Source organism: Gymnoscopelus microlampas, assembly GCF_963454915.1.
Source record: "Gymnoscopelus microlampas genome assembly, chromosome: 10".
In the NCBI taxonomy this organism is placed as follows: domain Eukaryota; kingdom Metazoa; phylum Chordata; class Actinopteri; order Myctophiformes; family Myctophidae; genus Gymnoscopelus; species Gymnoscopelus microlampas.
Genome location: NC_139947.1, coordinates 52687191 through 52709921, shown reverse-complemented (window position 1 = coordinate 52709921; position 22731 = coordinate 52687191). Strand labels below are relative to the sequence as shown.

The following is a 22731-nucleotide window of genomic DNA, read 5'->3' as shown; positions in this document are numbered from 1 at the left end:
AGTAAACAGTTCAGGGGGGTGGGGTAGGCTTTGACTGTTTACAGGGGACAGTTTCGAATTTTAACCACCTGTAAGTGCTCTCTTAGAACGGTATTGAAGGAGAGCAGGGATTTAAACTCCTTTATGACTGTTGGTAGGGCGTTCCACATTTTTGTGGCATAACAGGAGAATAAATTTAACCCCTTGTTTGAGCCAAATCTGGGTTGAATGTGATTAGTGGAGCTCCCTCTGGTGTAGTGATTGTGGACGTCATTGATGTTTGTGAAGTAGTTTGACAAGTAATGTAATGTAATGTAAAGTACATGGGTGTCTTTGTGGTGTAGTGTATCTTGTAGACCAGGACCATTGCAAGTTACTGTAGTCTGTCCTCTACCCTGAGCCATTCCATCATAGCAAAATGAGCAGGGGTTAAATGAGTTGTAGATGTGAGGCCAAGTAGCCTTACCGGTTTGTTTTGGGATGTCTGGAGCCTTGTTTTTAAGGCCTTTTTGGTGCTATGGTACCATGAGGTGCATGCATAGTTGAAGTGACTTTGGATGAGTGCTCCTGTTAGAGTCCTCCATGTATTCTTACTGACCAGTGAGGAGATCCTGTACAAATGTCTTGATCTTTGGTTGACTTTTTGGATACTTTAGTTTCCATTTTATCACTGGAAATATTGCCTCTAAAATGGAACCCAGGTAACCCACTTTGAGTTACTCTCTACTACTCCCTTGTCCTCCTTCTGTCTGTGTGTAAAGAGGTTTCATCTGAACATGAGGAGAAGAGGAGCCCCAGTCTGGTCCAGGAGGAACCACTACCTCCACAGATTAAACAGGAACCGGAAGAGGCTGATGTGTCAACATGGACATTACTACATAGGAAGACCAGGCGCAACACTCTCTCAGGTATATAAAAAAAACAAGCCTTATAAGTGCTAAACTAATAAGGCTAAAAGCCCTACAATCAGCCCATAGAGGCTGCTAGATCAGATGGGTGTAGATTCAGAAACAAAGTAAAGTTTGAATTTCAAGATGTTTTTTGGACGCAAACGTATGCCCGTGCCTACTTAAATAACAGGTACCTAATTTAAGAAGATTTTAATGAATGTCTGTATGAACTTCTCTGAACCGTGCATTTAATGAAACTACTTGTTGACACTTGAGTTGTGCTCATATTTTCTTATGTTGCTGAGCCAAGTTCAGCCAAATGGTGGCGCTCTGTTCATTCAGTCAGATAGACAGGTGGTGGCTGGACTCACATATGATCAGAGATCTCTGCCCACTAGGTCTGGACAATTAACCAAAAATATATCAAAACCAACATTTATGCTGTACAACCGAGGAGCTCACACGTGGCATTAATAAAGAAGCAACACTGAAGCACATGAAGATGCACACAGCTTGTAGATCTGCTATTTTTGAAAAACCGAGAAAATGTGTGCAAATTAATATATTTATATTCTTTTAAAGCTAACATTTGTAACTCAAATCTTTGCTTCTGGGGGGTCCCTGGAACAACATATTTTGAGATGGGGGTCCGCGGTCAAATAAATATAATTTTGGGGGTTCTTGACATGAAAAAGTTTGAGAACCACTGATATAGAAACAAAGGTTTTTCAGAAAAATGTTGGGATTTAGAAGACATTTGTAGAAATCGGCTTCAGGGGTTAACAGACGACGTCACACTGATAAGAACCAGTATGCGCTCAATGAAACCCATTCTGTCAGGTCTCGCCAGGACGCGCCTCACCAGCCAACACACAAGAGGGGGTCGGGGTGTGCTGAAACCAGCGCACCCCGAAACAACAGGTCAGGCACGGGCACACGGACACATCAAAGGGGGCTTGAGCCCCTGCCCTCTTACCCATCTGTAAAAGTGCCCTCTCCAGACCATGAATGTAGCACTTACTAGTTTGGAGAAAAAAATACAAACGCACTCTTACCATGCCATACCTGAACTTGAACTTGAATGCAGCATTTTATGTTGAAAGTATCTCCGGTATCCTACTATAATTCTAGTAACCGTGGTGAGTGAGTGAAGCTACCCGGTTCTCCTCAGTGGCTGGACCAATTGCTCTGATTTTGCACATAGCCATTGACCATTACCATCTGAACCTAACTGAAGCCCGTTTTTCAATTTCATCAAATCTCAGCTTCTTATTAGCGCTTTTGTGTCAAAGAATGTCGCCATGGTTACGGGGCTGCCCAGCTATGGGACGAACTTCCTCCCGGGTTGCCAGATCATGTGCGCATATCCCCCCACGGATGCGTCGACCGGGTATGGTCTAGTTGGCTTGAATTTTGATTATACTTAGTTTAGTGCGGCACCGCGCACCGAAAATAGCCAATCTCCCAGCTCACAACGTGTCGCAGCGCGACGCGTTGTGAGCTTGGAGATTTGCTATTTTCGGTATCTTTACCAAAAAGTGCCCTTTTGGAAATATCAGCCCCCAGGCCTGCCCCTCTAACATTCTCTGTACGTCCCTGCAACAGGTTGAGAATTGATTGCGTGAAACAATCACCTGTGCATCCAGTCTCAATGTTAGTAAACACATAATTGGTCTATAGCAATTATAATGTGTTATGGCAAATGAGGCTTATTAGCCATTTTAAAAGCATGTTTTTTTTTTTATTCCTGAAAAGTTAATAATTGAGTTGGTTTCTGCCCGTAAGCAGAGATTTACTAAACATATATAAGAAGAAATATGGAGACACAATGTTTCTGTATGACATCAGTATATAGATAATAAATAACAACGTACAAAAAACATTATATAATACAACACTAATCATTAAAACATACAACAGTGCTTTAGAATGTGTCTTTATTGACAACATGAACATGAACATTACAGAAGCTCTTTAATGTAATGAATATGTCTTTATTGACAACATGAACATGAACATTACAGAAGCTCTTTAATGTAATGAATGTGTCTTTATTGACAACATGAACATGAACATTACAGAAGCTCTTTAATGTAATGAATGTGTCTTTATTGACAACATGAACATGAACATTACAGAAGCTCTTTAATGTAATGAATGTGTCTTTATTGACAACGTGAACATGAACATTACAGAAGCTCTTTAATGTAAAGCTATCAGGACAGTGGTGGAAGAAGTACTCACAGGTTTTACTGAAGTAAAAGTACAAATACCATTTACAAGTACAAGTTACAATTGAGACATTTACACTCTTATCCAGAATGACTTAGAAGTAATGTAGAAATACTCTATTACAAGTAAACGGTCTGTAAAAGTACAAAAGTATTGTCATTAAAACATACTTACAGTACTCTTTATGCAGAAGGGCCTATTTAACCTTTTTATATTTGTCTTAGAAAAATAGCAGATCTACAAGCTCATAATGTGATGCATTGCAAGACGTTGTGAGCTTGTAGATCTGCTATTTTGGAAGAGTTGAAGTATAACATTGTGCTTAAAATATATGTTTTGTTTTAGTAATCTAAATCTACACCTTAAAGTAATCAAATAATTGTAATGGAGTAAAAAGTATTGCCTCTGAGATGTAATGGACCCCAAATCAATATGTGTTTATCTGCAGACCCCCATCTGGGACCTCCATGAGAGTAGATTTGGTATTTGGTATTTTCTAAATTATTCCTCATGTTTCAAGACTTTCCAATGTATGTATTTTTAAACAGCAGATCTACAGGCTCACAACACACCAGTGTGAGCTTGTAGATCATCATATAAAATACTGGTTTAAATGCTTTATGTATTTACTTTGTCTTCCTATATTAACACGTTTAGCTGGGGACCCCCCGAAGGACCCCCGGACCCCACTTTGAGAAACACTGACATGAAGTATTGAGAAGGGGACATAATGAAGTCAAGTAAAAGTATCTCTAAATTGTACTCAAGTAGAGTATTTGAGTAAATGTACTCAGTGAGTTTCCAGCAGTGTCAGTAGCAGAGTTACAGAGAATAGAGCAGAAAACCGCTGAATGTGTTGTGAGTGTTTGGGTTATCATAGAGCCTGTAGTTACTACGATCACCAGGTATCCTCATGTACACTGTGTCTCCCTGCTCCAGCTCTAGGATCATTCCATTAGACACGTATTCCCACCCTTTTCCTTGAGTTTTGTATCCTTGGTTAGCAATGACCAGCTGATTATTTTTATACATGAGGACCTCCACAAACTTTGATGCATCACGGCCGGCTGCAGTGAATCTGAACTGATAAACTCCTTTCACAGGTGCGGAGAACTGACCTGGAACGCACACGTGCACACGCACACGCACGCACGCGCACACGCACGCACGCACGCACGCACGCACGCACGCACGCACGCACGCACGCACGCACGCACGCACGCACGCACGCACACACACACACACACACACACACACACACACACACACACACACACACACACGGATCATGTTAACACTGTTAACTACTTAAAGGAGTACTTCACCCAAAAAAATTACTTATTTTCTACCAATTGCTCATGTTAATGAGCTTTACATAAAGGGATAATTCACTTAAACATGTTTGGAGTCATTTTAACGTCTACCTGGTCATAATTTGATAATTTGGGTTGGAGACACAAAGAGTCTCTTTGAGTCTCCTACCGGATACACCAAACCGCTCATCAAATTATTGTCTCAGGAATGAGACAAAAACTACAAACTGTATTCAAGGCTTCATGGTGTAATTGATAGTCATTTTTGGGTGAACTATTCCTTTAAGCTCTATATTTTTTTAAAGGAAAAAGTGTTCTAATAAAGCTGATCTACAAGCTCACGAGCCATAAAGCAACATGTTGTAAATGTTGTAAATGTGATATTTTTGAAGTGTTTGAACATTTTAGCCTGTAATGACACAGCAGAGTTAACCCTTCACATGCTGTTACTGATGTTTTCACAGAGATGTAAGTTGTATCATTAGTTGGTGAGAGATAATTGATTGTGTAAAGCTCATTAACATAATTAACTGGATATTTCACTTTCAAACATGTTTGGGTTCATTTTAACGTAATTTACCAGACACGACCCCTTCCTACAGTACAAACCCATTGTAACTTCAAACCCCATTTTAAACCTGTTTGACTCATTGAAAACACCAGTCCTTGGTTTTATTTTAGTTTTTCATTATTATTTTATTCTTTAATTTTCCCAGATTTTTTTTTTAATCAAGCAACTTAAAACTATCTGTGGTTTTCACAAAAGCCCAAGTAGATGTTAAAATGACCCCAAACATGTTTGATAGTGAATTATCCCTTTAATCACTTAAAGGTAGGGTAAGTGATTTGCATTGGTTAAAATAAGTGTTAAATAGCTCTATATTCTGATAGTACTCATTGCTATAGAGTGTTTGTTCTCCTTGTCTCTCCAGCTCTTTATTAAACAGAAAATGAATTTTCGTTTCAGTTTCAGTTTCATTTCAAATTTTATCCAACCAGGACAGAGAACTCAATCAGGATATAGATTAAACAAGTACAATTGGAAGTGGTGACACTAAGAAATGAGCAGACACAATTGGAACTGGAACACTATACAAATTAAGCTTAAAAATGGGTACTTTCTCCTAATTGGCTGAGATTTATTTTTTTTACCGAAAAATGTATTTTCTGTTTATTAAAGAGCTGGAGAGACGGGGAAACTCCTGTTACTGAACAAACACTCTATAGCAATGATTACTATCAGAATATAGTGTTTTAACCTTTTAACAAAATACTATCACAATATAGAGCTATTTAACACTGTTACTGAACAAACAATGATTACTATCACAATATAGAGCTATTTAACACTGTTACTGAACAAACAATGATTACTATCACAATATAGAGCTATTTAACACTGTTACTGAACAAACAATGATTACTATCACAATATAGAGCTATTTAACCTTTTAACAAAACACTTTGTTTTCACCAAAAATATCACTCACCCTACTTTTAATGTCAAGTTAATTAACATAATTAACTTAATCATCACCTACCTGTAGATGTACTGTAGGCGTTGCCGATGTTAGAGTGAACTCTCTGATAAACCAGAGTTGTTTCATTAGTATATCCAATAGGTCCAGTACCCAGATAATAAGCAGAGAAGGCCACCTTTGGTTGGTCTGTCAACACAGGAGCATTATCACATTATTATATGATTATAAAAGCATATCTTATACTGTTGATGATCATATTATTTATATTACTATGAAAGCATATCTTATACTCTTACTCATAGATTGGTGAAGCAATAGGAAGCGACGCACGAATCCGGGCGGCTGGGTTTGGATCCGCCCTTCAAGACCATCGATTGGCCTCGTTCTTTCAGTCTAATCCGATACTGACGTATCGGATTAATATTCTCATAATTTTTGTGTCATGTAGATGTAGATCAACTAGAGCAGCTTATAGCAGCTAATAGCAGCTTGTAGATCTGATATTTTGGTTTGATTAGTATTTCTACTTTTGCTCAAGTAATTCAGATTTTAGGACTCCTAAGAGTGTTTATAACTTTCACTCCACAACAATGCAAAGACAAATATTGTACTTTTGACTCCACTACATTTCTAGAGAAGGCTGTTTTCTCAGCTCCAAGAATTGTAGAACACATTTATTGACTCTAAAACTGGTGAGTCAAACTGCACAACGAATATTTAAATGTGTAGCCATGATTCTCTGTTTTCATGAACTAATACTAAACTAAAATGCCCCCCAAAAAATAAATTACTTGTTTTCGGTCAAATTCAGCCACATGTTATACTATTAATAATAATAATTAAACAAGGCAAAGTAATATCAACAACATAGAATATTTGCTATCTAGTGGTATTGTCTAGTCCATTGGTCTTCAAAGTGGGGTCCGGGGACCCCCAGGGGTCCTTCAGGGGGGTACCAGGGAGTCCCCAGCACAGAGTGCCGCGCTATGAGCTTGTAAATCTGCTATTTTTGAAAAATCGAGATTTATATATATATATATATATATATATATACAATTTTGTAAGCAAACATTTGTAACTCAAATCTTTGCTTCTGGAGGTCCCTGGGACAAAATATATTTTGCCAAATACATATCATTTTGAGGGTCCTTGACATGAAAAAGATTGAGAACCACTGGTCTAGTCGTAGTGTATGGAAACTAATGCAGAGTTACACTCCACGCTTCACTTTAGTTTTGGATTGGAAAGTCATTATACTTATAAAATAACAGATGTAAGAGCTGATAACGCATGGATAACAATAATAATAATAATAAAATAAACACCGCACCCGACCGGAAGGGTCGTGAAAGCGCGGCTTACGGTCGAGCGCATTCAAGAACCAGTTACCACTTCATCTGTATGACAGCAGGCTGCCTTCTAACCAGTTTAGACCAGTTACCACTTCATCTGTATGACAGCAGGCTGCCTTTTAACCAGTTTAGACCAGTTAACACTTCATCTTTATGACAGCAGGCTGCCTTCTAACTTTGACACATCATTGCTCTTTGGAACTTTTAACTAGGGATAACATGACATGTTTGCTAAAAGTGCTAATAGTAATAATACCTGTTATGAGTCTGCTCACGTTCTCCACTCGATGGTCACTTACATTCAGCCTCATCTCAACGATGGTCAGCTGAGCTGAAATAATTACAACATTAAATCACTCATTAATACTCATGCAGTTTGATTTAATAACTTTGAATTTCAGTAGTTTGAGTATTTGCTAATTTGACTTATGTTATGTTTGTGACATTGTGTGTAAGAACAATACTGGGGTTGCCTAGAGACAATCAGAATCAACAGCCACACTAATCAGTATGTATTGTCAGAGTTTTCAACATGAGTTTTCTAACAATGAAAGTACAATACCTTCATTGTGTCTGTTCACTTCCTCCACTCGACTCTCAGTTAGATTCAACCTCATGTCTACGCTGGACAGCTGAGCAAGGTTGGCTGAAATCATCACAATACATTACATTAAATCACTCATTAATATACAAGCAGTTTGATTAAAACACCAGCACTGTTTACAGTTAATCTGATTTATCATAAAACATATTTGATATTACTATGAATCAAATATGGCTGAGGGAGAGATTTCTGTTGAACCTGAATTTAGCCTGGAGACCATGAACTTATTTTAATAAAATCTGCTGGTTTGAGCCCAGATGAAGAGAGATTTTAGGCATACATTCGTGTTCACACTGAAGGGTAATTTTGACCCAAACAGTAGGTGTTAGTAGGCAAGAAAGCTCAATCAAGTAAATGTTAAAACACTTCTGGGTCAAAGTCTACTCTGGCTTTTGTGTTTCACTCCAGACAGTTTTTATGTTGCTTGATTCAACATTTACATATTTCATATTCATGTCATAAGACATGAATGACATTGTTACTTTATGGTAACTTAAATTTATGTCACATTATGAGACGTAAAAATGTAATTATTTCCTCCTAAGATACAGTATGTCACAAGGACAACTTCAGAGAATGTCAGTTTCCATTAGGACAGATTGAAAATATTCACTTAAACCTCAGCATCTCTAATCTCATGGTAACATTCACCAATAGATCGCCGATCTATAAGCTCACATTGCGTGACTTTTGACATGTTAGGAACTTGTAGATCTGCTATTTTTGTTGAAGAGCTTTGGTGTAGATGGAAAAAGAGCGCATCAAGCAAATCAAGTATAGAGGGTTATGGTTAAACTGGTTAAACTGAAGTGATTTTGATCATTTCCAAATATTATCAAAGTATTCTGCAGTACCCTGGCCTTGTGTTACAGCACCCTAGAGTGTCACAGCACCCACTTTGAGAAACCTTGTATTATAGTACATACAATGTTTGCTAAATGTGAAGTTATAATACCTGCATTGTGTCTGTTCACCTTCATTTCCACGCTGGACAGCTTAGCAAGGTTGGCTGAAATCATCACAATATTAACATTAAATCCCTCATTAATACTCATGCAGTTTCATTAAAACACCAGTAGTAATTACAGTTAATGTAATTTGACATAAAAATATGAATTTTAAAATATTTGCTTATGAATCAAATATGGGTGAGGGAGAGATTTCTGTTGAACCTAATTTATCCTAGAGGTCATATACTTATGGATATAAAATATGGCTGTAACCCAAGTTTTCATTTTGTTATAGCATTTTAAATACATAAATACAATTTAGGCTTTTAGCAGATGCTTTTAATTCAGAGCAACTTACAGTAAGCAAGGAAAGCACAAGGTAATACATCAAATGTTAAACCATTTTGTTTAAGTTTGAGCCCAGATTATGAGTGATTTTAGGCGTTAATAATTTTTCACACTTAAGGGTCATTTTGACCCAGCCCCTATGTGTTAATCGGCAAGAAAGCTCAGTCAAGCAAGTGTTAAAACACTTCTGGGGTCATTTTAAAGTCTACTTTGGCTTTTGAGTTTCACCCCAGACAGTTTTTACGTTGCTTGATTCAATATTTACATATTTCATATTCATGTCATAAGTCATGAATGACATTGTTACTTTATGGCACCTTAAATTTATGTCATATTACGGGAAGTAAAAATGTAATTCTTTTCACCTAAAATACAGTATGTCACAAGGACAACTTGAGAGAATGTCAGTTTCCAATTAGGACAGATTGAAAATATCCACTTGAACCCCAGCATCTCTACTCTTGTGCTATAACGTTCACCAACAATAGCAGATCTACATGCTCACATCAAGTCACTTTGTGACGTGTTTTGAGCTTGTAGATCTGTCATTTTTGGTGTAGATGGAAGAGCGCACCAAGCATCTCAAGTATAGAGGGTTATGGTTAAACTGAAGTGATTTTGATAAGTTCAAATATTATCAAAGTATTTTGCGGCACCCCTGGACTTGTGTTACAGCACCCTGAGGCGTCAAAGCACACACTTTGAGAAACCCTCCATTATAGTACGTACAATGTTTGCTAAATGTGAAGTTATAATACCTGCATTGCTTTTGTTCAGTTGCTCCATTTGACCTTCACTTACATTGACCCTCATATCTACGCTGGACAGCTTAGCAAGGTTGGCTGAAATCATCACAATATTAACATTAAATCACTCAGTAATACTCATGCAGTTTCATTAAAACACCACCAGTAATTACAGTTAATCTGATATGACATAAAAATATGAATTTTAGAATATTCGCTTATGAATCAAATATGGGTGAGGGAGAGATTTCTGTTGAACCTGAATTTGGCCTAGAGGTCATATACTTATAGATATAAAATCTGGTTGCAACCCAAGTTTTTATTTCGTTATAGCATTTTAAATACATAAATTACAATTTAGGCTTTTAGCAGATGCTCTTAATTCAGAGCAACTTACAGTAAGCAAGGAAAACACGAGGTAATACATCAAATGTTAAACCATTTTGTTTAAGTTTGAGCCCAGATTATGAGATATTTTAGACAGTCATTCTTTTGCGCACTGAAGGGTCATTTTGACCCAGCCAGTAGATATGCAAGAAAGCTCAGTCAAGCGAGTGTTAAAATACCTCTGGGGTCATTTTAAAGTCTACTCTGGCTTTGTGTTTCACCCCACACATGTTTTATGTCGCTTGATTCAATATTTACATATTTCATATTCATGTCATAAGACATGAATGACATTGTTACTTTATGGCACCTTAAATTTATGTCATTTATATCAAAAATATAATTCTTTCCCCCTAAGATCATAGGCGACGGGTGAGCCTGACAATTGGGAAGGCTATATTTACCAATTGACCAATAATTGGTCTATATAATGCTGCGCACATGTATTATATCTCTGCTGTCCAGCCAGAAACTGCTAACTCCAAAACGCTCATTGTTCAGGAAACGCAAAAACAAAATATACGTTTTTCAGGAAATGAAGAAAACCTTATATTTTTAAAACAAAGCAATACTGCCTCATCAAAGTTGGTATAGTGACTTTATATATTGTCAGATACTTGCATGTGTCATTATATTATCAACACTTTAACCAAATCGCGGGTAAATCAACACTTTACCCAGCGCAAGTGGAGTTAGCAGTTTCAGACGAGCAGAAATCAAGCTGAAGTGGAGTTAGGTGTCCAAACAACAGTACTCCACTCGCTGCTGAGGGAGAGGTTTCAAAAGTGTACAAATTCTCAAAAGCTAACAATGGATCTCCAAGCTCACAATGCATCACAACAACGTGTGAATTGATGCCCTGATGCTTCATGCCACTTATTATATAGGCCTACAATAATAAACAGGACTTTAAATATTACAATAACTTCTGCAAAGAGGTAGTAGAATAGCGCGACAGAAATGCTATGAACGCCTTTCTTCTTGTCACATTGCTCTCCTCATTAAACACTTAATAGATTTTAGAAATATAATTACTTGTTTTCATAACATTAGCGTCAGTGCTAAGTTTGATAAACAGGTACACTGCATAGTTTTAACAGACTACGGGGAGCTTGTTTACGTGGTCCTCCTCCTCGTTCACTGCGCAACGCGCTCTACTCATGCTGTTGAAAAGCAGCGCTGTAGAGGAGAGGGGGGAGTTGTTTGTTTTTGACGGACAGTTTGAGGATCCAATGGAGTTGGGAGTTTTCGTCAGAGGCGCTTTTTAATACTTTTCATTGGTTCAAATGTTTTGATATTTTTACACAGACCTAAAGGGTGTTCAATAGCCTTGATTTATGAAAAAAAAAAAAAAAACTGAAAATGGAGTTAGCTGGTCCTGGCTGGACACCGACGATATATAATTTGCACAATCCCCAGAATAACATTTGGGAAGCCTTAGCCTACCCAAGCCTTCATTGCCCGCCTATGGATACAGTATGTCACAAGGACAACTTGAGAGAAATAAAGTTCGTAAAGGAGGTCGTATTTTTGGTACTCACAAACGGACGTGCAATTCATAAAGGGGTTTGTATATGACAGAGACGTGCGTATGACCAGGTGTAGGAGCTGATTAATCTCGAAGTCTGCATCCAACAGCATCCAACTTTAACGTCACTTTACGGCACAGTGTTGCCATGTCCGCTTATTATAAGCGAATTTGCGCTTATGTTTCTGTAAAGTTGCTTGTAAATATTGGTAGTGGGGTGCGGTTTGGGCTTGTTTCTAAAGTGTAGTTGTTTATGTGGGCTTGCTTCACAATTGTTCAATTATTTTAACCGGTGGTTCTCAAATATTTTATGTCTTGGACCCCCAAGTTAATATGTAGGCTAATTTATCCTATAAGCCCCATCTGAAAATGTTTTGTGCCAGCTGCATGGAGGCAGATTTGTGTTGTTAGAATGCTTAAAAAATATTCCACATATTCCACATTTTATTACAAGATTCTTTTTTAAATATAGCAGATCTACAAGCTCACAACGGTTTAATTAAAGTGCTTATAATAAATGGCCTAAGTGCCAGTTGCTTCTTTTGGGCTTATTTTCATAGACTTGGTTGCTTATTTCTCTCACAAAATCTGGCAACACCGGAGTTTAACTTCTCGTCCAAACTTACAGCTGTCGGCCCGGCCGCAATGCCTTGACACTGACAGAGAACTTGAACATCATTCTGACCTGTCTGGAAGCGAGTCCCACTATTGCACGATGGATCAGCTGAACGTAATGAGTAATGTTTACAAGGTTTAACCCCGCCAGCAAATAATAGACTAATAACCTGGAAAGGATATAACATGCTCAGGTTTACCAGGTAAAAAGATGATGTTGAAAATGAATCCAGGGCATACAAGTGGAACGATTATGGACCAGAGCTTATTGATTACTTATTGATTAAATTAGTTAATTTTTGATTAATATATCACTGTCCTACGTCTGAATGGGGAATGGATCTTCTGGACACAGCTTTCATCACTATCAGATGGTAACATTTATTAGGCTGTTGTGTGTGGCGTTCATGTGATCAATATACAGTAGAGTAGCCTACAATAGGCTATTAGCCTACAAATTCATACCGCGGCACGGACACTAGTGCGTCAGTCCCTCCGCAGTTTCATTAAGGAATTATAGCCTATTTTCATTATTACGTGACACTTTGGCTCAGCTCTAAATGGAACCGATAGCCTAGAAAATAAATAAAAAGCGGTGGAATCTACATCATGTCTATATTATGCATAGGCTACAAGCAATACATCGTTTGACATTTATTTTTTATTTTTTATATATATGTGTTGACAAATGTTGGGCACATATATATTTTATTTGAGGTTTGCCAATTATAGTACATAAAATGCTTGCTAAATGTGAAGTTATAATACCTGCTTGGCGTCTGTTCAGTTGCTCCATTTGACCTTCACTTACATTGACCCTCATTTCAACGCTGGACAGCTTAGCAAGGTTGGCTGAAATCATCAAAATATTAACATTAAATCATTCATTAATACTCATGCAGGTTGATTAAAACACCAGATTAACTGTAACCCATTACAGTTAATCTGATATGACATAAAATATGAATTTAAAAATCTTCGCTTATGAATTCTATGCATCAAATATGGGTGAGGGAGAGATTTCTGTTGACCGCTTTTTTTATTATGAAAATATATGGAGGAGAAAAAAAGAAAATGCAAACAAATAATTCTGTTTTTGCATTATTCAGACATGCAAACTTGTAGCTTTTCAGCTACAATAGCCGTTTTGAATCCAAATAGTATGACACCTGACCCGAAAAAAAAACATGTTGTCACTCTTTTCACTTCGGGGCCGTTTGCATGCCTGATTTTTTTTTTTCAAAAACGATATTTCTTTTTTCCAAAACGATACATATCGTCGCGAAAACGTATCGCGATATATCGCGGGACGATATATCGGCACACCCCTAATCAACATTCATATTATATAACAGTAGCGTCCCCAGGAATTACATTTAGGGCAGGCGAGATTTTTCCCCTCCCCTCGCATGTATTAAAATAAATATTGCAAGTGTTAAATTCCCTTTGTAGGTAGGCTATATGTATTAATTGGTAGGCTACTGTTTGTAGTCTTGACTCTTGTTTTTACCCTGCTGTAAAACTCCTGTCTGGTAGTTGAGTTGATTTTGCCAGTGCATACGGCAGGCCTTGTTGACGGATTTGGAAGAGATTTCGAAGCTCTGGTTCCCAAATGTAATGTGTAAGATCCATGAAATTAACATTGAAGTGAGTGAGCCAGCTGTGAAAGTGTCCGAAGGAGGCGGGGCTTATGGGAGAGGGGCGGGGCTGAGCGAAAGGTCTATTGCCGATCTACAAGCTCACAACGCGTCACTTTGTGACGTGTTGTGAGTTTGTAGATCTGCTATTTGTGGTGAAGAGATTTGGTGTAGACGGATAAAGAGCGCACCAAGCAAATCAAGTATAGAGGGTTATGGTTAAAGTGGTTAAACTGAAGTGATTTTGATCATTCCAGATATTAAAGTATTGTATCACAGCACCCACTTTGAGAAACCCTGCATTATAGTACATACAATGTTAACTAAATGTGAAGTTATAATACCTGCATTGGTTCTGTTCAGTTGCTCCATTTGACCGTCACTTACATTCACCCTTGTTTCGACACTGGACAGCTGAGCTGAAATAATCACAATATTAACATTAAATCACTCATTAATACTAATGCAGTTTGATTAAAACACCAGTATATAAAATCTGGCAGTAAACAACGTTTTTATTTTGTTATACAGTGTAGCATTTTAAATGCATAAATACAATTTACAATCTAGGCATTTAGCATCTTATTTCAGAGCGACTTACAGTAAGCAAAGAAATCACGAGGTAATACATCAAATGTTAAACTATTTTGTTTAAGTTTGAGCCCAGATTATGAGAGATTTTAGGCATTCATTATTTTTCACACTGAAGGGTCATTTTGATCCAGCCAGTATGTATAAGTAGGCAAGAAAGCTCAGTAATGCAAGTGTTTAAACACTTCTGGGGTCATTTTAACGTCTACTCTGGCTTTGTGTTTCACCCCAGACAGTTTTAATGTTCCTTGATTCAATATTAACATATTTCATATTCATGTTTTAAGACACGCCCCCCTTTCTATATGAACCCATTGTGTCTTCAAACTCCATTACAACCATGTTAGACTCATTGAAAACACACGTCTCTGCTTCTGGTGACTGATATTGTCCTTCTAATGAATATAATATGTAGTGTTACCACTGCACAGTAATCATTATAATGAATATAATATGTACCTGCATTCTGTTCATTATAGAACAATAAAGGTTATAATACCTGCATTCTGTCTGTTCATTATAGAACATAAAGGTTATAGTACCTGCATTCTGTCCGTTCATTATAGAACATAAAGGTTATAATACCTGCATTCTGTCTGTTCATTATAGAACATAAAGGTTATAATACCTGCATTCTGTCTGTTCATTATAGAACATAAAGGTTATAATACCTGCATTCTGTCTGTTCATTATAGAACATAAAGGTTATAATACCTGCATTCTGTCTGTTCATTATAGAACATAAAGGTTATAATACCTGCATTCTGTCGGTTCATTATAGAACATAAAGGTTATAATACCTGCATTCTGTCTGTTCATTATAGAACATAAAGGTTATAATACCTGCATTCTGTCGGTTCAGTTCCTCACTCGCAGTCAGTCTCTTTTCCATGGCCGTCAGTTTAGCAAGGAGGGCTGAAAACAGAAGAGCATCAGCATTAACATTCAGTCAATCATAAATACTAAATAGTTTCATTTAAAATGCATCAATAAGAGTGGTTTCTAATAAGTTATAAGTGGTTATTAATAATGAATAAGTATTATGTGGATAACCTCCGATAAACTCCTTCTGTCCTTCTCTATACTTCTCCATCAGCACTCAGGGTGAACCATTATTCCTTTAGACCAAGTGTTTGACTGTACTCATGCTGTTTTGCATTTCTGTCTAATATAAAATATTCAATCAATCAATCAATCAATCAATCAATCCTTGGCATAAACCCATACTGCTGCTCCCTAATTGTCACCTCTCCTCTTAGCCTAGCTTCCATTTCCAATAATATTCAAAATATTCCATATTTTATTGAAAGAGTTTTTGAAAATAGCAGATCTAAATTCGTCGCATCGCCCTCAAATAGCCCTTGCATAGGTTTAAAGTGCTCTTGTGATGTAGTGTAGTTGCTTGTTTTCCTAGAGCTGGTTTTATATTTCTCACAAAATATGGCAACACTGCAACACAAACGTATCGACTTGTTTAGATAGATGACAAGCGACCAAGAGAAGAGAAAGGAACACAAAGTAGAAGTCTGCTCTATAGTTCTGATTATTAAAGAGAAGAGAAAGGAACACAAAGTAGAAGTCTGCACTATAGTTCTGATTATTAAAGAGAAGAGAAAGGAACATAAAGTAGAAGTCTGCACTATAGTTCTGATTATTAAAGAGAAGAGAAAGGAACACAAAGTAGAAGTCTGCACTATAGTTCTGATTATTAAAGAGAAGAGAAAGGAACACAAAGTAGAAGTCTGCACTATAGTTCTGATTATTAAAGAGAAGAGAAAGGAACATAAAGTAGAAGTCTGCACTATAGTTCTGATTATTAAAGAGTAGAGAAAGGAACACAAAGTAGAAGTCTGCACTATAGTTCTGATGATTAAAAAGTATTTCCTTTAGGGTTTCCCCCACTGTGTAATACAGTAGGTGGACAGTAGGTGGCAGGGCCGAGCAACTATTGACTGGCTTGCTAAAGTAATTGTTGGGGAATTGAATTGAAACAATATACTGTAGAAGCCTACTATAGCAGTAATTATACTTTAAATTGTGTTTAAAAATACTTTTGGGTGTTCAATATCAATACCACAATGTAGAAATACTCTGTTACAAGTAAACGTCTGGTATTCAGAATTTACTTTAGTAAAAGTATAAAAGTGTTTGCATCAAAATATACTTAAAGTACCAAAAGTAAAAGTACTCATTATGCAGAATGTCCCATTCCAAATGTATACAAATCGTTTGAAAATAGCAGATCTACAAGCTACAAGTGTCCCTCTGAAAAGGGCTCTGTCTATGATGAAGCTGTGTGTGTGTGTGTGTATGTGTGTGTCTAACTGCTCAGTGAGCCAATCCTGTGTAGAGCCCGCCTACTGTATCCGGTAATTTGCGGACACAAATACGCATGTACAAAGGCTGTTTGCATTTCTGGTCTAAACCGGATCTGCAACCTGTAAAGTTAACTGAGCCCAGACAGTCATTGTTGCCAGGTTTTGTGAGAGAAACAAGCAAGCAGGTCTATGAAAACAAGCCCAAAAGAAACAACTAATAGGCCACATGAGCACTTTAAAACCTATGTCGGCTATTTGAAAATAGCAGATCTACAAGCTCACGACGCGTCGCAACGCGAGACGTTGTGAGCTTGCAGATCTGTTATCTGCCCAAAATCGCTTATAATAAGCAGACCTGGCAACAAAGACAGCGGCTCACAACGCAGAACAGAACCTCTCAGAGGAGAGAGAAACTCCCCTGCTCACTATGAAAGCGCCACCCTGTGGCTGAATGGCCACACTACACATCAAAATAAAATAAAATATATCTAGGGGGCGTGGCTGAGAATCTGGGGGACTGGCTGAAAAAGGAACCAACCGGAGCTTTGGGCAAACCCCTCCCCCGACCGTCTGGCTGGCTGTTTACACAATACAATGTATATCTAATGGACACCTGTTTGTCAACTGCTGCTGTTAAAGGGATAGTTCACCCCCAAAATGTTTTTTCCCCTATGTATTAGTCACCCCATGGAGACTTGAATTCATGGATGTTTTTTTGTTTTTGTCTCATTCCTAAGACAATAATTTGATGACCGGTAGCAGTTCCGGTAGGAGACACAAAAAGTCTTCTTTGTGTCTCCTACCGGAACCGCTGCCTACCGGTCCGCTGGTCATCAAATTATTGGCTTAGGAATGAGACAAAAAAACAAAACAAAACACTTCAAGTCTCCACAGGGTGACCAATCCATAGGAACAAATCATTTAGGGGGTGAACTATCCCTTTAAAATACGATAGTCTGTTAAATAGGTTAATAATTGCTTCTCTGCTCACACTATTCAAAGAGTTTATAAATAGATGCAGACGGCCAAACTGTTGCTGTTGATGACTCCCATTTTAAGAATGGAATGCAGAAATGCTCTGTCTATCTCCATGAGGAAGTTCCAATGTTTGGAACTACAGCCCATAGCAGCCCGCTCTGCGGGGAGATCAAAGCGTGTCATAACTCTCTCTCTCTATGGGTCTGGGTTTGGATTCCAGCGGATCTCTGGGGGCGGGGTTTGCCCAAAGCTCCGGTTAGTTCCCAGTTACCTTTTTGGCAATGGTGACGGAACCACATACATACATACATACATACACACACACACACACACACACACACACACACACACACACACACACACACACACACACACACACACACACACACACACACACACACACACACACACACACACACTAGGGCTGACCCAAATAACTTGAATATTTAAAGCTTCGTTCGAAAATTGAGTAATCGGACGTGTTTTAAATTTGATTATTTTTTCTCCAAACATGTACAAATGCAAAATATAAGGTGCTTACCCGCTTGCCTCAAATGTTAACTAGGTGTCTGGAGTATTTGTGCAATGTATTAGTCCATATTTTTCAATAAAGAAGTGTTTTAATCCCGTCTGTGGACGAACGTCATTTCCCCCCCACGTTTAATTCCTGTTTACATTGAGTGTAATTCCGGCTTTCACCGGATGCGCCCCGTCAGTACCGCCCATTGGAAACTTCCAACTTAAACACTTCTTAATTGAAAAATATGGACTAATACAGGTGTCTTCAACGTTTTCAGTCCAAGGACCCCCTAGCTGAGACAGAGATGAAGCAGGGACCCCCTCTTATATATTGTATAAAATTGTGTTTCGGAATTAAACTTTTTTTTGGTTTACTTGGTGTGCTCTTTTTTCCCTCTACACCTATACCTCTTTGCCAAAAAATAGCAGATCTACAAGCTCACAACGGCTCGCAGCGCGAGGCGTTGTGAGCTTGTAGATCGGCTATTTTTGGCTAAAGTGCTCCTCAGAAAAAGGGATGCTAGGGTTCAAGTGGTTAAAATCATATCACACAAAGATTTGGCGGACCCCCTGTAGTAACTCTGAGGGCCCCTAGGGGTCCCGGACCCCCTGTTGAAGACCCCTGGACTAATATATTGCACAAATACTCCGGACACCTAGTTAACATTTGAGGCAAGCGGGTAAGCACCTTATATTTTGCATTTGTACATGTTTGGAGAAATACGGGCTTTACTGGTGACATACCAGGGTGAACTGGGGGGGGTTGTGACTGACAAGCTGCGCGTCCTACGTTACTGCCTCTGATTAGCCAAGCTCCTACATGCATGACAGTCACAACGCAGTGAGGCGGGACATGGGCAGTGGAGAAGAGTATGAGAGAGCAGTTTAAGTTTTACTAATTTATTAAACATGTTAAACGGCAACGCCGATCCGTGCGGATCAATGCAGCTTTCTGCGCATTACTACTGCATTTCTGGGTAATTTGAGAAATCTCTGCAACTTCTAAGCGACGAGCTATTTGCCCGAGACCAGACAGTGGTAGCCGCGAGTACGAGAGAGAGTGATTAGAGCGTCAAGGGACCCTGGATACCTCCTTCCCAAAACCAAATACAACAAAGGTAAACACAACAGGGTCCCGAAAGGGGCTATTACTGCTGGTCCTTCCATGTCAACAAATAATTCGATCCTACGTGGCGTAATCCACTTTCGATTTAAAACTCCAGTGTCTAACATTATTCCTGGGATTTCATCTTTTGGAAACCCTCCACCTTCCATAACTTCACAGTGGTAAATCCGTGCTACTTTAAGTGATACATTAATTAGAGGGGGAACGGAGCACAACATACTTGGTGTTGCATGCCATAAATAGCAGATCTACAAGCTCACAACGCGTCCTATTCGTGACGCGTTGTGAGCTTGTAGATCTGCTATTCATTGCGCACGACACCGACACACAACTAGTATAGATGAGGCCAACACTCTGGTGTCGGGTTACATTCAGTGGGTCGTGGAGCCGCATTCTACAGCTGATCTTTATGATAGATCACTATGGATGGATGCTTTGTAGTTTGGAGATCATTTTGACTAGCAAGAATATGTGGCTATTGGCTAATATTGAGCCACTTGTTTGGGTTAAATCCAACTAAGAAAAGTAGCATATGCATATCCAATCCAACCTAGAAATGCATGTAGAATGTATTCATTTTGCTGTCTGCAGACTGCAGAGATAGGGCAACAGCGCAGGCCAGCGCAGCCTCGCGCTCATGGCAGATTAGCGACCCGACTACCCCCCCCGCCCGGCCGTCGATTATTCGAAGTTTGATCGTTTTTTGGCCAAAAATGCGATTACAAAATGATAATTCGAAGGTCAGCCCTAATACATACATACATACATACATACATACATACATACATACATACATACAATTAATTATGTATTATTTGAGCAACAGTAAGTCATTTTCCAATGTCTCTGTCTTACCTGCATTCACAGAACTTCCTCCTGGTGCTTCCACCTCATTCTTACTGGAATTAGATGTGTTGTCCGTTTCTGAAAAATACACACAATCACATAGTGTCAAACAAGCAGAGAGACCAAACTCATGAGTTTCATCCATATCTACTGTTTTATATATCTCATATGCATTTATACATTTAATACACATTTATATATTTTATACGTATTTATATATCTCATCCATATCCACCGTATTTTGACAGTGTGTTTTTGTTACGTTGGGAGTGTTAACTACAAGATTTATACCATAGCCTGCCATTTTTTGACCCCCCCTTCCCCTTTAAATGAAAGAGAAAACATATTTTGTCTGTAATTTCCCTTTTCTCTGCAGCAAACTTTATTCAGTTGTGTAAAAATAAAGTCAATCACAAAATGTCCCCCATTTAGTTTGTAACTTTTATTTAACATGTCTCCTTTATTTAACATGTCTGTAACCTTTATTTAACATGAAAACCTTTATTTAACATGTTTTCTAACCTTTATTTAACATGTTTTCTAACCTTTATTTAACATGGAGAATCACATTAATGTACAAGACCTCTTTGTATTTATGGGGGAGGGGCTAAAATTAGACTATTTTGTGATTGACTTTTTACAAAACTTTAAGAAGTTTGCTGCACAGAAAAGGGAAATTACATTTTTCACATTAGTTAACACTCCCAGCGTAACTGTTTTGTTCAATCTAACATTATACAACAAGTAATAATGCACCAAAATCAATCTTCACACTTATTATTCAGATGGGTCAGCCAGTGATACTAATAATAAACAAATTAGTGTTTAGAATATTTAATTATAGTGTATTTTTCAAAAACGCGGTGAGTGATGTATGATCAAAACTGGCATGCTAAAAGTTTTTATTGTGATTAAGTAAATCATGATATAAATTAAACAAGAACCCCTTCATGAATCGTTTAATTCTATTTTAGTTTAAAATTCAAAATGCAAATATTGTAGTTAACACTCCCAATGTAACTTGTTTTCAATCTGACATAATAAAGTAATAAAGTACCAAAAAAAGGATATTGATAATTAAAAACTATAACAACCTTGGTTGTTCAGCTCGTAGTTTTGTCTTGGTCGTGAGCTATTTTCACAATATATACTAATATAATACAGTATGAAGTATATAAGAATCAGAATCAGAAGACTTTATTGCCATGACATGTGAACATGTTAGGAATTAGATTTGGTACAGCGGAGCACAGTTTACAACAGAAACAACACTCCCCAACACCACAGCAGCCATTTGCGGCGCTATATAGGCTGGATAAGAGGTTTAAAGGGCAAGACCACTTCGGTAGAGGTTTGGGTTGTGTAGTTACCTTGCCATGATGTAACTCCAAAGGTGGACAAGACATCAAAAATAATTGCTCCATTGATTAGAAATTGATAATTCAAAATATGCTCCTCATTGCCTTACACTGTACAGTGATTTGGCTATTCTTATTAGGAAGAAAACCCGGACTGGATCCTCAGATCTGGATCCGGATCTTCAAATAGTAAAATCAACAGGATGTTGACATTTTTATATAAAAAATAAACAGTAATGGGTTTGTTGATGTTCTATACTGTCTGAATCAGCTTAGTTTGTGTTTGTTTACGTTGCTAATAGACTGACTTTGAGAGCTGTTTCAGCGTACGATGTAAGTCAATGAGGAGCATATTTTGAATTATCAATTTCTAATCAATGGAGCAATATTTTTTGATTTCTTGTCTACCTTTGGAGTTACGTCATGGCAAGGTAACTACACAACCCAAACCTCTACCAAAGTGGTCTTGCCCTTTAATCAGCATCTCCATCATCCTTACCCGTGCTGAGGCTCAGGTCCAACGCTGTTCCTTGGTTCTCATCATGGTTGAGGCTCAGGTCCAACGCTGTTCCTTGGTTCTCATCATGGTTGAGGCTCAGCTGGAGCTCAAGGTCAGGCTCAGCTGAACACAGACAGAAGAGGAAGATCAGAAAAACACCAGCAGTCTTCATCCTGGAACGATGTACTGTATCAAGCTGTGCATGCAGCATCTTATATACACCTACCTGTAGCCTGAGGCGCTGTTATGCAGACGTACATTCCATGAGTCTTACCTTCACGGAGTCATTGGAATGTGGACACTGATCTAATTAACCAATGTATGTAAATACCAATGTATGTTACCTAACCCTGACATGCAACACACACACACACACACACACACACACACACACACACACACACACACACACACACACACACAAAAGATGGTCA

The 22731-nt window shown here is 38.1% G+C and overlaps 1 protein-coding gene across 1 annotated transcript; it reads right to left on the bottom strand.

Annotated features, from left to right (window-relative positions):
- Positions 1-3058: 3058 nt before the first annotated feature.
- On the bottom strand, positions 3059-22652 carry LOC311054300 (uncharacterized protein). Its single transcript, XM_084070174.1, has 12 exons — positions 22524-22652; positions 22298-22420; positions 20450-20518; positions 15497-15568; positions 14407-14481; positions 13194-13277; positions 9908-9991; positions 8807-8860; positions 7810-7893; positions 7504-7578; positions 5956-6081; positions 3059-4219 (listed from the first exon to the last, which is right to left on the bottom strand). Exons 1-12 carry the CDS (start codon positions 22555-22557, stop codon positions 3924-3926), a joined length of 1176 nt encoding a protein of 391 aa, XP_083926300.1. The 5' UTR covers positions 22558-22652; the 3' UTR covers positions 3059-3923.
- Positions 22653-22731: the final 79 nt, after the last annotated feature.